The sequence below is a fragment of the Callorhinchus milii genome, unplaced genomic scaffold, assembly GCF_018977255.1.
Source record: "Callorhinchus milii isolate IMCB2004 unplaced genomic scaffold, IMCB_Cmil_1.0 Scaffold17, whole genome shotgun sequence".
NCBI lineage: Eukaryota > Metazoa > Chordata > Chondrichthyes > Chimaeriformes > Callorhinchidae > Callorhinchus > Callorhinchus milii.
The window spans coordinates 8,838,433-8,854,668 of NW_024704758.1; the positions used below are offsets into that span (position 1 = coordinate 8,838,433).

General features: G+C 40.4%; 2 protein-coding genes across 5 annotated transcripts in view; one reads left to right on the top strand and one right to left on the bottom strand.

Annotated features, from left to right (window-relative positions):
* The window catches only part of LOC103174944 (MOB kinase activator 2), a 93,522-nt gene extending 93,144 nt beyond the window's left edge, over positions 1-378 (bottom strand). Inside the window, exon 1 of the mRNA XM_042341286.1 lies at positions 132-378. Within this exon, the coding sequence (XP_042197220.1) occupies positions 132-148 (17 nt within the window). The 5' untranslated portion in view covers positions 149-378. The remainder of the gene's footprint in view (positions 1-131) is intronic.
* Positions 379-768: 390 nt separating this feature from the next.
* The window catches only part of accs (1-aminocyclopropane-1-carboxylate synthase homolog (Arabidopsis)(non-functional)), a 35,225-nt gene continuing 19,757 nt past the window's right edge, over positions 769-16,236 (top strand). For 2 of the 4 annotated variants that reach the window (XM_042341335.1, XM_042341341.1), the window contains exon 1: positions 769-885. The gene's annotated coding sequence lies outside the window, so the exon portion shown is untranslated. Of the gene's footprint in view, positions 886-9,984; positions 10,141-16,236 lie in introns of all 4 variants that reach the window. The other 2 variants (XM_042341336.1, XM_042341340.1) reach the window with 2 other exon arrangements.

Sequence of the window (16,236 nt, forward strand, 5' to 3'; positions counted from 1 at the left end):
TCTCTCTCCAATTCACTCCCTCTCGCATTCACTCACTCCCTCTCTCTCTCTCTATCTCTCTCTCATTCACTCCCTCTCTCTCTCTCTCTCATTCACTCACTCACTCCACTCACTCCACTCCACTCACTCACCCCATGAGCCAGTCCATCGCTGAGGAGCCAGTGAAGAAGCCGGGCGACCTGACCCGGTCGTCAGCTTCCAGCCGCCCTGGGCGACCGAACCATCAACGGTGAGGATCGCGTCGGGCGGGGCGGGGCGAGGCAGACATTGAGCGGGAGAGGAGCGGCCCGGGGAGTGCGCGCGTGGGGCTGGCGGCCGCTGGCGGGGCTGTGCAGCCGGCGAGGAGCGCTCAGACATCGGCGGCGCTGCTGCCACCTCCAGCCCGGCCGGAAGTCAACACTGAGCCCCGCCCCCGGCAGGGGGGGGGGCAGAGGTCACCGCCCACTTCCGGTGGAGGGCCCGCCCCCCCGTCTCTGTATATCAACAAAACCGCCCCGCCGCCTGCTGGGAAATGCAGTTCACCCGTTGCCGGGCAACCAGGGCTCCGAGGAGAACACGCGTCGGCCTCGGCTCTCCGAGACGTCTCGAAGCGCTTCCGCAGAATACACAGTCGAGGGACTTGAGTTAAGGAAACCCCCCACCCCCCCAAAAAAAAAAACATTTCGCCCCGACCGACCGACCGGGGGAATCGAACCCGGGGCCTCTCGCTCTGCGAGGCGATGCCCCCCCACCCCAGCCACCGGGCGGCAAAAGGCGGCAAAGGCCTTTTTCACCGTCGCTAAGTTACTGCGGAGGCTGGAGAACCTGCGATAAATAACAAGACGGGCGCCAGGAAGGCCCGCAGCGGGTCAGGCAGGACAGGGCAGCATCGATGGAGAGAGGAAGGTCAGTTAGCGTTTCGGGTTGTGATCTTTCATCAGAACCCAGGGTGAGACAGACCCCCCACACCCCCCCCCCCCACCCCACCCTCCCCACAGCTCGGTTTCAACAACAAGACAATCATAAATTGGTCATTTTCAATCCACGACTGTCTGCGCGCAGTTGGGCAGCGTTTCGCCCACAAAGCATACGGTGGATTCACTTCGCGGTCTGTTCTGTGAAGCGCTGTGAGACGTCGAGAAGACGTGAAAAAGCGCTCTATCAAATGCCAGGACTGTTATGTTATGTTATATAACGACGACTGGTTACATTTGTAAATGGAGCCTTTCACGTAGGGAGGACATTTCGATCGAGCGGCCGGCGCCGCCGAGGAGTAACTGATTGCAGGACTCCCACCCAAGGTGGCGCAGTCCGATAGACCAAAAAACAATGGGTGGGATGAAACCAAAGTTGTTGTTTTTTTAAAAAAAAACAAAAGTTGACAAGCGTGTAAAGGGAACAGCAGACTGAGGCGTATTTGTATGCTTCTTACACGTGTTTGCCGGAGGATCATGATCGGTCAATTTTCTACTGGTATTCCATCGCTTGAAGCAATGGCAATTGTTGAGTTGCTCATTCAAGTATCATCTTGCCAATTTAGTCTGTCTCTTGAAAGGGCGAGCTGCACAACAGAGCGATAAAGGAGTCTTCATATTGATCCAGTGGAAGATGTGAGAGGACTGCTGAGTCTGAGTTGGGTTTTCTAACACTGATATATTACAGGCAGATGGCTCATTTGCTTCCTGACCATGGAGCAATCTAGGTTTCCACTGCATTTCATAGTTTTGGAATGGTGCCAAGCTATCTTTGACTAACTGGCCAAAATGTATGAACGTAGGAACAGGAGTAGGCCATCCAGCTCACTGAGCCTGTTCCGCCATTTAATTAGATCATGGCTGATCTGTACCGCAACTATTATTTTGTCTCAATGAGTACGTTGAGACAAAATATTTCCTGATACTATCGGACTGATTCCTTTGAGCCTAGTTTCTTGAATTGAGTTCTAAACCACGAGAGCAGCTAAAAATATTTCATGGTCTTAGGCTCTCCATATGTATGTCAATTAACACTCGTTTTAAAGGGATTGAGTTCTCTATGAAATCTGCATTTTATATATAAACTACTTGATATGTGTGATAATATATTCATTATCTAAAATGCTACATCATCAAAAATTCTACCAGAGAAATGGATTTGGTGCAAATTTTTCAAACGGGCAAATCCATATCTTCAGGAAGACTGCTGTTTTCTGTCTCTCTCCACATGGTAGGCTGTAATACTCAACCGAGAGAGAGTTGGCTTCATCTAACATTGAAAGTTAAATGAGATGAGACTTAAAAGCTCAAGATTTATTGCAATATGAATCAAATTCAAACCAGGGGATTTCAATGCTTTCTATTTTGTGAATACAATAAGCCATATTATGATTATTAATACCATAAGATTAAAAATCCACATCAATAAATCCTATTAGAATCAGCAAACATAATTAAATCATCCATTTGATGTTTTACTAACCCTAGTTGTGTCTGAGTAAGCTGCAGCAATTTGGAATCTATAAATGTCTCTCAGTGATTTAGAGACAAGTTCAAATAAACCAACCCAAGAATAATTTCAACTCAATATTAACATTAAGGGACCGCCTGTGTTAAATGACTTCATTTTAAAAAAACAAAGGTGGCTGAGCTGCCTGCATTTACTTTTGTGTTTTAAAATTCATATTCCTGCATTACTGAAGCTTGCATTGGGGCATTGTAGTGTAGGCTATTGACTCCTGCATCCCTTCCCCTTCCCCCACCTATTATTTTCTGACTAACGTACAGGAGGGAAACTTCCACTGGGGAGAGGCAAATATTCCAGGTAACTCAGATCAACTGATTGGGGTTAGCCCTTGAACCAAGATTCTAAAATGACTATGTTACCAGGTTACTCTCACTTTGCTGTGAAGAACTGTATAAAATGCAAGCTGTATATGTAACTTGAAACAAGAATTGGTGATGAATAGCTTGTCAGACTATCTCTTGATATTGATTTTTAAATGGTTTTGCCGAGCTTCCACTTGTTATCTCATTTTCCACTGGGTATGTTCTCAACAGAATAATACTTTAGGATATTCCAAGATAGTAGAAGACGACGACATAGTTTTAGAGCTCAAAAGGCAATTTCAGGACAGATACCAAGAAATTTATCTTTACTCAGAGGGTAATTAATCACAAACTGGTTGCCATGCCAGGTGGCTGAGATCAGGACACTGAATTTATTTTAAAAAGCTTGATGGTATAATAGGAAACGGGTGAGGTGGGTTTTCTGGAAGGATGAGATTGGATGGACCGAAGGGCCTTCCTCATCCAAACTAATGTTGTGAAAGAGTAGATATTCCTGTGTATTTGTCCATATTATGTTATTGAGGGTGAATCAGTTAAAATACCCACAGGGCCCCAACATTTAATGTGAATGGAAAACTATTTATTTACATTAAACTGAGTTAAGAAACAATGAACAAGGAGCAATATAATCCTTCCTTCAAAAATAATAAAAAATTGGTCACTTAATCCACGACTGTTTGTGGGACAATGCTGTGCTGACAATGAAGAATTGCATACTCGTGAAGGAAAAGTTAGACAGGTAATGGTACTATACTCTATATTAATTGTACCTTATGGACCTCTAATAGAAATCCTTAGTTTTAAAAAAACTATATTGTCCTAATGTGAATGCTTATAGTAAATAAATCATATTGTAATGATTCCTTAATTCTTCAGCTCAATAGCATTGGTTAACTTTGATTATCTACAGGGTGACCAAAAAGTAGTGATAACTACCCGATTATCTATAAATATATATATCATAACACTTATTAGATATTATCATGCCATCACAACTTTTTGGTCACCCTGTAGAATTTGATCTGCTGAGTATTGAAAGCAAAGATGGCAAAGGTTTGTTTCAACTAGTGAGAGTTTCTGATAACGGAACAAACCATATCCTATAGAAGTGATGACTCTGAACTTCTCAATTAATGTAATGAATGAAATAATGTGGTTTTAATGACTAAGATTGCAGCAGTATCTTTCATCACCCTGCTGAATCATTAAAAAAGCACTTGTTCGTTTTGCAAGAAATTCTACGCATCACTAACTTTCAGAACTTTCACTGAGCTATGCGTAAAAGAAAAGTCAGTTTGCAATATTTTTTCTGTACCACGTATCAGAATAGTTCTGTAGCTAAATCTAACTAAAATAACCATGTTAGAATTCTGTGAATATTAGGATAGTAAACCAAGTGGGTTTCCTCAGCAACACTGCTCAATAACATCAGTGACATAGTGTATGGTTCTAAATATTTATTCTAATATTTAGAACCAGTTGTTATCGTATTGGCAGAATATTATTTATTCTGACGATTCGATAACAACTTTTAAGAAAGAAATAGATAATTATTTGGGGAGGACAAGTTTGCAGGGTTATGGGGAGAGTGTGGGGGAGTGGGATTGATTTGGATAGCTCTTTTCAAAGAGCTGGCACAGACACAATGGGCCGAATGGCCTCCTTCTGTACTGTATAATTCTATGATTCTATGATGATTCTAGCTTTCAATTCTGGAAGCATATCAAATGCAAGAATTCTTATTGTTGGACCTGAATGTTTGCGTAGAGCACTGTTGCATCAAGTCACTGTTATTGTAATGCTTGGAGTAGGAGGTTTGACAGTCTGAAGACAGCCGACAATATTCCAATACAAGCCACAACAGTTGCTCTTCTGTAGAAAATGAATGTTTTGCTTCCAGACTCAGAATTGAGAATAACAATACAGTATAATAATGATCCTTGCATTTGATATAGCACTTTATCAGTCATCGAAACATCTCAAAGTGCTTCACAGGATTTGCCGTAAAGTGTCGTGACTGTGCCCATGGCAATGTCCCACAAACGGATGTGAAATGAAAGACCAACTTTTTCTGGAGGATTGCTTGCCAGGACACGATGAAATGAAGATAGATATGATATGATAGATATGAAGAAATCTAATTTGAAAGCAGTTCGGAGATGACGCGAGTTTCTAGTTGGATTAGTATAGTATTGTGTGGCACCACGTCAGTGAACCCAAATTACATTTTAAAAACTCAAGCAATAATGATGCTGCTGTCCAGAGAATCATCAACAATGGAAGGACAGGACACAGAATGTTCTGGTGCTTATCATCTGGAAAACAAACTACTTATTCCTAGACACAGGAATTCTATACCAAGAAGCTGGACATACTGAAATTCTATCGTTGGATGAGAATTATGCTTGTATGAATTCATCTGACGTGCACTATTTCCTTATTTAAAACCCTAGTCTGTATGTCTTACTTTTTTTTGCTAGCAGCTGCTTAAAGAGAATAATGCCTTGTCAATTCTCAGTTCAATTGCTTAGGCAGAACTACAATAAAGAACTGAAAACCAGTGGGCTTTTAATCTCAGTCATCTGCAGTCTGTATGTGTCAAAACTTAAAATAGATTCACTCAGTGCTATAAATGGGGAAATCTGCTATGCTCTTCACAATGGTTTGTGTCCTATACTGCAGAGTCTCTGCTCCTCCGAGAGCTTGGCAAGAGGTATGGAGATAACCAGTTGCCAAAGGTTTAAGCTGAACAATCACAGTTGACAATACCTGTTATAAACCATGTAATGTTACTGGCTTATATTTTCCTTTGTGCATGTGTGTATTTATGGCAAGCTCAGATGTAAGCCCCTGCTAAACTGAAAATGTAAATGCTATTCTTTGAACAGTGGACGTAATAAATAATTGGATTTCACTGGCAATCTGAAGAATTCTTCCTGAGCCCAGTCAAGCTTCTATGCATAAAAGGGAGTTGCTATAAGCAACCAGATGATATTTAATGATCGTTCATAACTTTGCTTTGCCTCAGCCTGGTTCTGAAGCTACAATTCACCATCTCTCTCTCTCTTTCTCAAAATAAAATTGTAATAATATGTAAATGTATAAATGAGGCAATTGAATGGTATATTCAATTGAGTGGAGTCCTGTAGCTCAGTGGTTAGAGCACTCGCTTTGCAAGCGAGAGACCTGGGTTCGATTCCTGGCAGGGTGAAACATTGGGCAAGTTTCCTTACTCCATACACCTGATAATAATCCCTCAAGAAAAAAAATTATAAATTGATCATTTCAATCTACGACTATTTGTGGGACACTGCTGTGCACTTCACCCACAAATATACAGTCAATTCACTTTACAGCCTCATTCTGTGAAGCGCTTTGAGACGTCCAGAAGACGTGAAAAAGCGCTATATCAAATGCAACGATTATTATTATATGAAGAAACCCAGAGTGATATGAAATGCTGTTCCATTACAAATACTGAAGAACCTCTGTTAAGTGGTAACAACCTGGTTCCTCTATTGATAAAAAAAAAGGCCAGTGAGGAAATCCAAAGAAAATGATTGCATGGAAATTGGTATACAAAGTATGAATATGAATTGTTACCTGATATCAAAGAAATGTAGTGTATGGAATAAGTGGAACCACACACTCTCTTATCAGTGACTATTCAGCATCAAAGGAAACCATCAGAAATAGAGCCACAGACTCCTTGTATATTTGCATAATGTCTCGGCATTAATACATAGTCACAACATTATTGTTACTGTATGAAATGAATCCAAGGAATCCAACACTCAGATGTGTCACAAAATACCTTGGCAAGTATCACAGTGAATGTCAAAGAGGCGTTGTAAATCAAACACGTTCTCAAACTGATCTTGTTCTCCAATACTGAGATTAAGATTAGGTTAAGAGATTTCTGAAAAAAACATTGGTCACGTATAGATATGTTATTCTAGGATACACTAATGAAAGGAGCTTTTTATGGGAAATGAAAGTAAAGCTGTCCATAAGAATTTTATTGAGGACCAAGGGACGGTTTGTTTTATTGTTTCCGCTCCGCCAGTTTGTTGATCTTTGTCCTCCCTTTCGTATCATTCAGGTGTGGATTGAAGTATTTACACCTTTGCACACCTGCATAATGATGCAATCTAAATCAATGAACACTCACAAATTCAAACTACCGAAAACAGCAAAACAAAAGGACACAGGTTCAAGGTTGCAAAGGGCAATTTCAGGATAGTTATAAATTGTAATTAATAACTAAAACAGTTTATAAATAAATAATCATCCTTGCACTGTAAAGTGTAATAATTGTGTATTTTATAGGTGAATGCACCAGCCCATTTGCCTAAAGCAGTGTCGCATAAATAGTCGTGAACTGAATTTCCTGACATAGGTTTCGAACTTCTGATACAGAAGCGAGAGTGCTATTGACTGAGCCAGGCTACTGGGTTTACCAGGAATGATCATTGAGGCCAGGACTCTGGATTGATTTAGGAAAAGGTTTGATGCTGTGTTGGGTATTCTGCAAAGATAAGATCAAATGAGCCAAAGGGCCTTTTTCGTGCAGGGAAAGTAGAAATTCAAATCTGATCCTTCCAGATAAGTTAACAATATCAGTTAGAATTACTGAGCCACATCAAAATAATTATGGATTTTAACAAATTGATCCATCTTGGGTAATGCATCTTATTTCACAATTTCTTATTGTGAAGTTCAGTATTTTTTTTGAATAAACCATCTTTGTGGCCCTGCTGTGGATTATGCTTCATTCAATCTTAGAATCACTAAGTAACGGGAGAGTTAGAAGGTAAGAAGAGCTGCTGTGTAGCGATGGAAATCAATAAATCGGTACGGTGTCCATTCAATTTATGGCACAGTTTGTTTCATGTGTGTTCAAGAACTGGGAAAGCATCCATAGAAACAGCACGTTGCACACTGACAGCTGCCTGTTGGGTTGTAATCAGTGTATGGATTGTTTGCTGTAGAATCACTTGTGCTATGAGCAGTAAATCCTGCCCTGCTACAGTCCCCAGTTAATCCCAAGTTTAACTGTTCATGGAGGCAATCCTCAGTTAATCAACTTTAATATGACTCTTGGCTCTTCCACTCTGTTTGTACCAGCCATTGAGTGACACCTTATAAACTAGGAGTCATTTTACGATTTGGAAATTAAGTGACACTGTTCAAATCAGTAGCACTAGAAAGATAACAAGAACAGCGAGTTCCACAGTGTCAAAATGAACATGGCTGTTGCCATCTCTGTGAGTTTCGCCAGCAGATGAGTGTTTGTGAGCACTCTTCATTAGCCAATTTGGGGCATGGTGAAACGTGGTACCTTATTAAAGGATTCATAAACCATTCTTATCGTGCTGCCATTTATTTTAGATGTGACGACATATGTCAAAAAATAACTGCTGGAAAGATGCCTTACTTAACATCAGATCCAGTCACCATATTAGTCATGGTTGCAGAAGAAGGCTAACTAACACTTTACCGTGAGATAATAATAACAAGATTACATTTGTATAGCGCTTTTCACGTCGGGAGGACAGCGCCTTGGGACGTCCTCCCGACGTGAAAGGCGCTCAATAAATGGAATGTTGTTGTTGTTGTCCCAAGACGCTGGACAGAGTACAGCATTTCAGACCCGAGCTGGGGTTTGTATGTGAGGACCAGGATCTTGAACTGGATCCTCTGAAGGATAGGGAGCCAGTGGAGTGGGGCGAGAGTTGGGGAGATGGGGTCACAGAGTTTGGTGCGGGACAGGACACGGGCTGCGGAGTTCTGGATTATCTGCAGCCTGTGGAGGGAGGAGTTGGGAAGGCTGTCAAGCAGGACGATGGCATAGTCGAGCCTGGAGGTGATGAAGGTATGAACAAGAGTTTCAGCGGCCTGAGGGGTGAGGTAGTGGCGGAGTCGGGCGATGTTACGGAAATGAGGGAAGGCAGAGCGGGTCATGGCTTGAACGTGGGGGAGAAAAGACAGTCGAGGGTCGAACAAGACACCGAGATTCCTGACTGTTAGGTTAATTATTTAATAACCCAAATAATTGCTTCAATCTGAGTCTTTTGCTTTGTGGTGCTGTATTACATTTTCTGTATTTGTACCATAAATAGGCATGTAATTAGCATGCACTGTAAATAAGATGGTTATAATCCCATTGTGCAGATGTTGATTCAAAGGTAACACACTATATTCCATAAATCATTTGGGCTGCATATCTGGGCTGGCTGCAAGTTCAGGTTTTGAAGTGAAACGATAGAGGTTTGCATGGAGCACTTTAGTTTTCCCCTGCTTTGTGATAATTCAGCTCAAATCATCAAATTGCAAGGGATCTATCCAAAAGAGCCCTGTGTCAGGGTTAAAAGGTTAAGCCGTTTTAAATGTTTTGGAAAACAGCAGCCTGGAGATTTCTATCAGGACACAGTCTAGTTTTATGTGCAATTGCTTACATCGTGTTAATATTCACAAGCAGGAGCCAAGTCAAAACCCTAGCTGCTTTAATTCCTATTTGCAACTGAAAACATTGTGATTGTAAGACATAGTATTTGAAATAAATTAAATCCACCCTGTTTTCTTATTATTGATTTTTTTGGGGGAAAAAAGGAACTATAATCAGTGTAAGCCCAGTGAGGCCCCACAGTGAAACCTCGATAGGTAAAAAAATTATTACTAGAATCACCAGTCCACCTGCCTCCTCCTGCTTTCCTACCATTTTCAATAGGATTTGCCTTCAATCTTAATCCGCTTTACATTCCTATTAAATTGAAAACATATTTTTTAAACATAAACACAATGTGTGTTGGCGCATGTCTAGTTTAATGTTTTGGCACCTTTTTCACCTATTTTTCAGTGATATGAATTTAAAATTGGTTAAAAGGAAGCCAAATTGGATTCCCCTTTCCCCCTCATCACATTACAACCGCTGGCTATTCTTACTCATGAAGAAATAGCCACCGAGGAAAAGAGGATTAAAAGCTAGCAGAAAATCTCTAGAAACTGGTGTGTAAAAGTATGGTTTACTTCTGAACATCCTATTTGTGTTTGCCATGAAATAGATTGAAACATTCTTCACCCCATAAGGTTTAGAGCTTTTAGGTTGAATGGAAACTGCAAAGTCATACCACCTTCCATCTGCGTAATCATTCCTTTGTTATGTAACTTTTCTCTCAAGGAAGTACTTACCTGCGAAACAAAGCTTAAGTGTGCCATCTAGTGTTGGGAAATGAAACACTCTTCAGAGAAATTAAACTTCCTTCAGAAAGGAAACCCCAGGATAGGAACAAGCAATTGTGAATGAGTCTTCAATTTGACAGAAAGCAAAAACAAGGTAACAAATTATTGGTTTCTAAATGTTTCTTGGTCATTTGCAGAGCAAATAACTTTGAGGTAATTGTAGATAAACAGCTCTTTCAATATGTAGAGTTGATTTAAAATGGTATAATAAATAATAACCCTTTCATTTGTTACAGCACTTGTAATGGTAAAATATCTCAAAGGGGTTAACAGATAATTACGGTAAAGTCAATTTACCTTTTCACTTGTAGGTTACAGCCAATTTGCGTACAGCAATGTCCCACAAATAACAATGAATAATTAATTTACCTGGAGGATTGTTGGCCGGGACATCAGAAGAAACTCCTTTCTCATTTTGAATAGTGCCATGAGATCTTTAATGTGAACAGGCAAACAAACCAACAAGAACAATGTCTCTCCACTGCACATTATTGGAGGGTGGTGGGTATATGGCAGAAACGCATGTAAACCTGTGCATACTATCAGAATGTTTTTAAAATTTATATATAGATGTCTTAACGCACTTCACAGAATATACTGTAAAGTAAATTGACTGTATGTTTTGTGGGCAAAATATACAGTCTAGATACTAGTGCAATGTTCTATGTACTATATAGACGTTTGTTACTTTAAAAAGGCGTTTCTTTAAAAATACAAAAACATTTAAAAAAGCAAGAACATTAATTTCACGAATATCTGTACGTCTGGAATTTATAACTGTGTTTCCCATCATTCTGCACTAGTATGTTCATCGGATAGATAGAGGAAGGATATGTGTTCATCCGTTTAAGATGATTCATACTTTAAAATGCCTACTTCACATCCCAATGGATCCTATACTTGCTGTCACTCTTTGATGCAGTGCATGTATATATTGGATTCAAATTGCTTTGATCTCTTACAACTTTTATGTACAATCTTACAGCGCAAAGGAAAGTCTCAATTATACATGTGAAGGAAGAATGTCATTTTCTTCCCTCACGGTGTCATGACTCACTTGAAGGCATCATGATGGTAAAAGCCAGGAACCTGAGAGAGAAAGTGGTTCAAAATGAGCATCTCAACTACTGAACTTCCAAGAGAGGATAGGTTTATGAATTCTTTCCACCAAACCTGAACACTTGAATCTTGTAAGGACTTTATGTGATCCTAAAGCTTTGGGGGGAAAAAATATGCGATCCAAAAGTCAGCTGAAACAAATGGCAGCACACATTTCTTGTCACAATGAAACATCTGTGTTTGTTTTCAAGGCAGTCATTAATTACAAAGCTGATGAATGACAGAAAAGCTACATATTGTATTTACAACACCTACCATATGGTCGGGTCCAGTGTATCACCGGGTAAACTTTTTCAACAAATCATTCGTTGATTTCCTCTTTTGATTAAATTCGACACGTAAGTGACCGAAACAATGACACTGTCATCTTTCAAACAGTAAACAAAATGTAACCATCCAATAACTGATCGCCATGACGTGCATTGTTTAACTGAGGTCAATAACATTTATATAACACTCAATTACAGTCAATATTTTGTTTCATTGGTGTATTTAGAAGTAATGAAACATGATACACCCAGCAATATTTACCACACATTAAGAAAATCCTCATTTTGTTATTTTATTGCTCAAGTTGATCAAGTTGAAAATGTAGCTACCAGATGATGTGCCCAAGAGGGATCACAGTAACATACTTAAGCTGTTTTTTATCTACAGGTTTATATGTGCAGATTGATTGCTGTAGAAAATTGCCAAAATTGTGACTTCATGACAAACAACTAGAGGGACAACACAGGACCTTTTAAATAAATTCTATATAACTGAAAATAGTACAGTAATTGTTCAGCTTTTCAAATTCATGGTAATTATTAGCTAAGACAGACTTGCAGATGAAGTCTCCTCCCCCTACAATATAAATTGCTTGTAGTCCTGTAGTTCAGTGGTTACAGCACTCGCCTTGCAAGCGAGACACCTGGGTTCAATTCCAGGCAGAGTGAAACCTTGGGCAAGTTTCCTTACTCCACACGCCTGATAATAATCCCTCAAGAAAAAAAATTATAAATTTGTCATTTTCAATCCACAACTGTTTGTGGGACACTGCTGTGCGCAATTGGCTGCCGCGTTTCGCCCACAAATATACGGTCAATTCACTTTACAATCTATTCTGTGAAGCGCTTTGAGACGTCGAGAAGACGTGAAAAAGTGCTATATCAAAATGCAAGGATTATTATTATAAAAGCCAATGGCAAAATGGAAAGGAAATATGATTGTGCAATACAATCAATACTCTATTACCAAATTTAGAGGAGAGAAAGCTTATCGTTGACAGATTCTTGACATCAAATCTGTAACCAGTGGAATCTGTAAGAGCTTTCATAGTTTTCCATTTGAAATATTCAATTTCATTTTTAGTTTTCCTGGAGCCTGGATTGCCATTCCCTTGTAATAATTCTGCTCCTTTAGCTAAATCAGTGCTCAGAGGAGGTGACAGTGAAGGGGAAGAAAAAGGAGTTTGTTTTCTCTCTCTGAAGTCAGAGTGTCACCACAGATTCATTATAAACATTTTGTAAATCAGAAACTGCTGACAATCCACCAAATCATCACCTTGAAGAAATTGATCAGTGGAAAAACATGCAACATGAAACCGAGCATTTATGTTTTTGTTATTTATATCAGCGTCTGGGAATTATGCTGAATGAGTCATACATCAGGTTTTGGCCTGGATTTGTGTTCACTTCCTGGATCTTTATTCTAGGTTTTGGAGCCTCATACAACAACAGCAAAATTACATGTGTATAGCGCCTTTCACGTCAGGAGGATGTCCGAAGGTGCTGGACTATCAGTGTTTTGGACCTGAGCTGGGGGTCGGGATCGGGGAGGGTGGAGGGCAAGTGGGGAAGGAGGATGATCGAATGCATGGTTGAAGAGGAGAGTCTTGAGGCGGGTCTTGAAGGAGGCAAGGGAGCGGGTGAGGACAGAGGGACTGCACGGTGGAGTTCCAGAGGGTGGTGGCAGAGTGGCTGAAGGCCCACCTGCTAATGGTGGGGTGGGGGAGGTACAAACAACAACAACAACTTGCATTTATATAGCGCTCTTCATACGGGGTAACATCCCGGAGCACTTAATTACAACTATCTGAAAAGTAAATTTGCAACAAACTTTTTTCAAATGAACAACGGGTTGACAAAACATAGAGCAAAGTACTTGGAGCACATGTGCTTGGAGCACCTCCCTCTTCAACTCTTCCATGCCATCTAACTGTAGCAACCCGAGTCCACATTGATAAATTATGTTCAAAACTCAGTCGCAGTTACACAGATTAATGACTTGTGTTACTGTAATTTTTTATGGGCTAATACCTGTATCCTTCTTTACCTTCCTTTAGCTTGCCCCACCCCCACACTCACTCACTCGCGCGCGCGCGCGCACACACACACTACTCATTGTTTGATTTACAGAAGAATTTTTTTAGTTCAGGACAAGTTGAATAGTATATGATTTTCTCTCTTATTTCTATTCAGTTCAATTAGTATAACAGCTCGGAATAGAGTTCTGAGCCTGTGAACATTTCAGTGATATGTATGAAGCATTTAAAGAGCTTGATCTTTACAGTTTATGGTTTCTCTATGATTGATGGTTTAAAAATCAAAATTGAAAAATGCTGGAAGATCTGAAGACTGTGTCTCCTGTGCTCGATCTGACTGAGAGTCTTTTGTTTATATCAGAAAGGTTGACTTCTAAGGTAGAAATTCTGCTGAGAACACTTATCAAAGCTGGAACCATTAATATTATATATTGTAGCCTACTTCAAAACTGATGGAATTCTTCATGAAAGCTGACAAGGCAAAGTGTCCTTGAACCTAAACCTGCAATCATTACAATCCAAAGAAAATGACTTTACTGCCCATTTTTTTCTGTTTGCACTAGATTATTGCTTTCTCTGGGTGTTTTATTAAAGTCTTCAAAGGCCATTTTAGGGCAGTTTATCTTTCTAGCCCTTGCGTTAGAGTTAACAACTGCCATCATGGTATTGAAAAAGGGAAGTAAAATGAGACGAGGCTTTACTAATGGTCATTAGGCATGCAAGATAAAGATAACACTTGCTACTGTTTAGGACTCAAGTCACTGAAGATAGATAACACTGAAAATAGATAGATAAATAGGCTGAAGTTTCATGTTAGTAAAATCTGTTGTAAATTCAGCATTATCCTGTTTGTTAAGATCTTGGTAATCTGGTATAGGTTAGAACTGTCTGATACTGGGACGAGCAGTTTTGGTTATGCTGCAACATAGTTTCACCTTTCTTGCTGAGGAGTTGATGAAAAAGACAGTGGGAAATAATGTGAGTATAAATAGTCCAAGTCAAGTGGAAAACAGTGCCGTTTAATGGGGAAATAGCATGAGACTCAGAAATCACTTGTGGCTAAAGTTATAGAAGCGGGCAGGGAGTGTTGCTACGGAAAGAGTGCATAGGAGAAACAGTTTTACACTGAAATGTAGAAGGGTGGGATGGAGCGAGATATAGACCAAGTCGGAGTTTGCGTCTATAAAGATCCGGCCTGGTGATAGAGACAGAAAGGGATTGGCTGTGTGGAAGAGCAATATAATAAGATGGAAATTGAGAGCATCATGGAATGGTTGGATCCTGCTTCCCTGATGGGTGAGTTCTCAATGCTGGTCAGACATTATTTTCAGTGTTAGGTTTCCCTAAAACACAAACCGTTAGTTAATCTTGATGACAACAACAAAATCAACAGCAACAAAATTACACTTATAGAGCGCCTTTCACATCGGGAGGAACTTGAGTGGATCCAGACCTTGAGCTATCTGCCAGGTGGAAATGGAAGCCTGTGTGACATCCTTCAATTTCCCACATCCTTTAAAGGAAATGGTTGTCCAGTGTCTCACCAGATAGTAGAGTCAGGATCAGACAATGGTTTGTGGAGAATCATGTGGAACAATTGAATAGCATACATATTACAGCGCCAATTAGTTGTGCCCTCAAGCCATATTCTTCGTGCGTGTGTTATATGTGCGTGTGGTAACAGGTGCTTAGTTCCTTTTGACTGCCTAAAATGTTCTCTTGGTATCTCCGTCCATGCAGTTCTCAGGAAATATTAACTGTAATCATGCAATTATTCTGTGCTTATATCAGATTCACTTCCTAATCTTGTTGAGCTTGTTATGATTAACTCAGATGCTCAAATAGCTGATCTCATTCAACACTTCACTTATCACTGCTCTATTTTGGAAAGTAGCCACTTTTGTAACTAAAAAAAGATCAGCTTCTGTTTTCACTGAAGTAAAAAGGATTTTATGACCATCATTTATTTTATGAACTCTACAGTTAGCCAAATTATTTGACATAAAAAATATGCTTGGTTGAAAATCCATAATAAGGCATTAATTCAGTATAAGTCTTCAGATAAGACCATGGGATCAAACATTGAGTGGATTTTGGACGGCATCTGAACTTGATTAAATTACAGCATTATTTTTCAATTTAATGTCTTTATGAGATCGTAGTCTTGACTCAAATACCGTGCAATATGAAACCTATCCTTGGCACTTTGCCCTTGCTTGAATTCATGTTCCATTGGACATTTACGTAATTGTCTTGAGTGTAATTACATGGTTACGGCCACCTCTACGCCCAGCGCCCCCGCGCCCCCACCCCCGGCTCGGAGTCCGGCTCCGCCACCGTTAAGCGCTCTGAGATGCTACCCTGCGTTGGAGGGCGCCGTACAAATAAATGCAAGTTGTCGTCGGGTGTCGGGATTGGCGTTGGTGTCGGCGAAGCCAACGCTGCGTGTGTTTTTTTTTTAAAGATCAGTTTTCTCGCGCGGCGGGCGCGCGACGGGATTCGCCATTTTCCTCCTTTCCTTTCTTTCCTTCCGGGACAAGCGCTCGCTGTAGAAAGAGCGAGCGGGGACGGGCGGGGGTGGGGGGGGGGTTGAATTGAAGGATAATAATAAAGATAATAACAACAATAATAATAATAATAATAATAATAGCGTATGTGGGGATTGAAGGGTGTGGCAGAAGCTTCACACAGTCACAGGTTGAATGTTTTTTTTGGGGGGAGGGGGTGGTGGGGAGGGTGAGGAGGCGGGGGGGGGGGGGGGTCCCA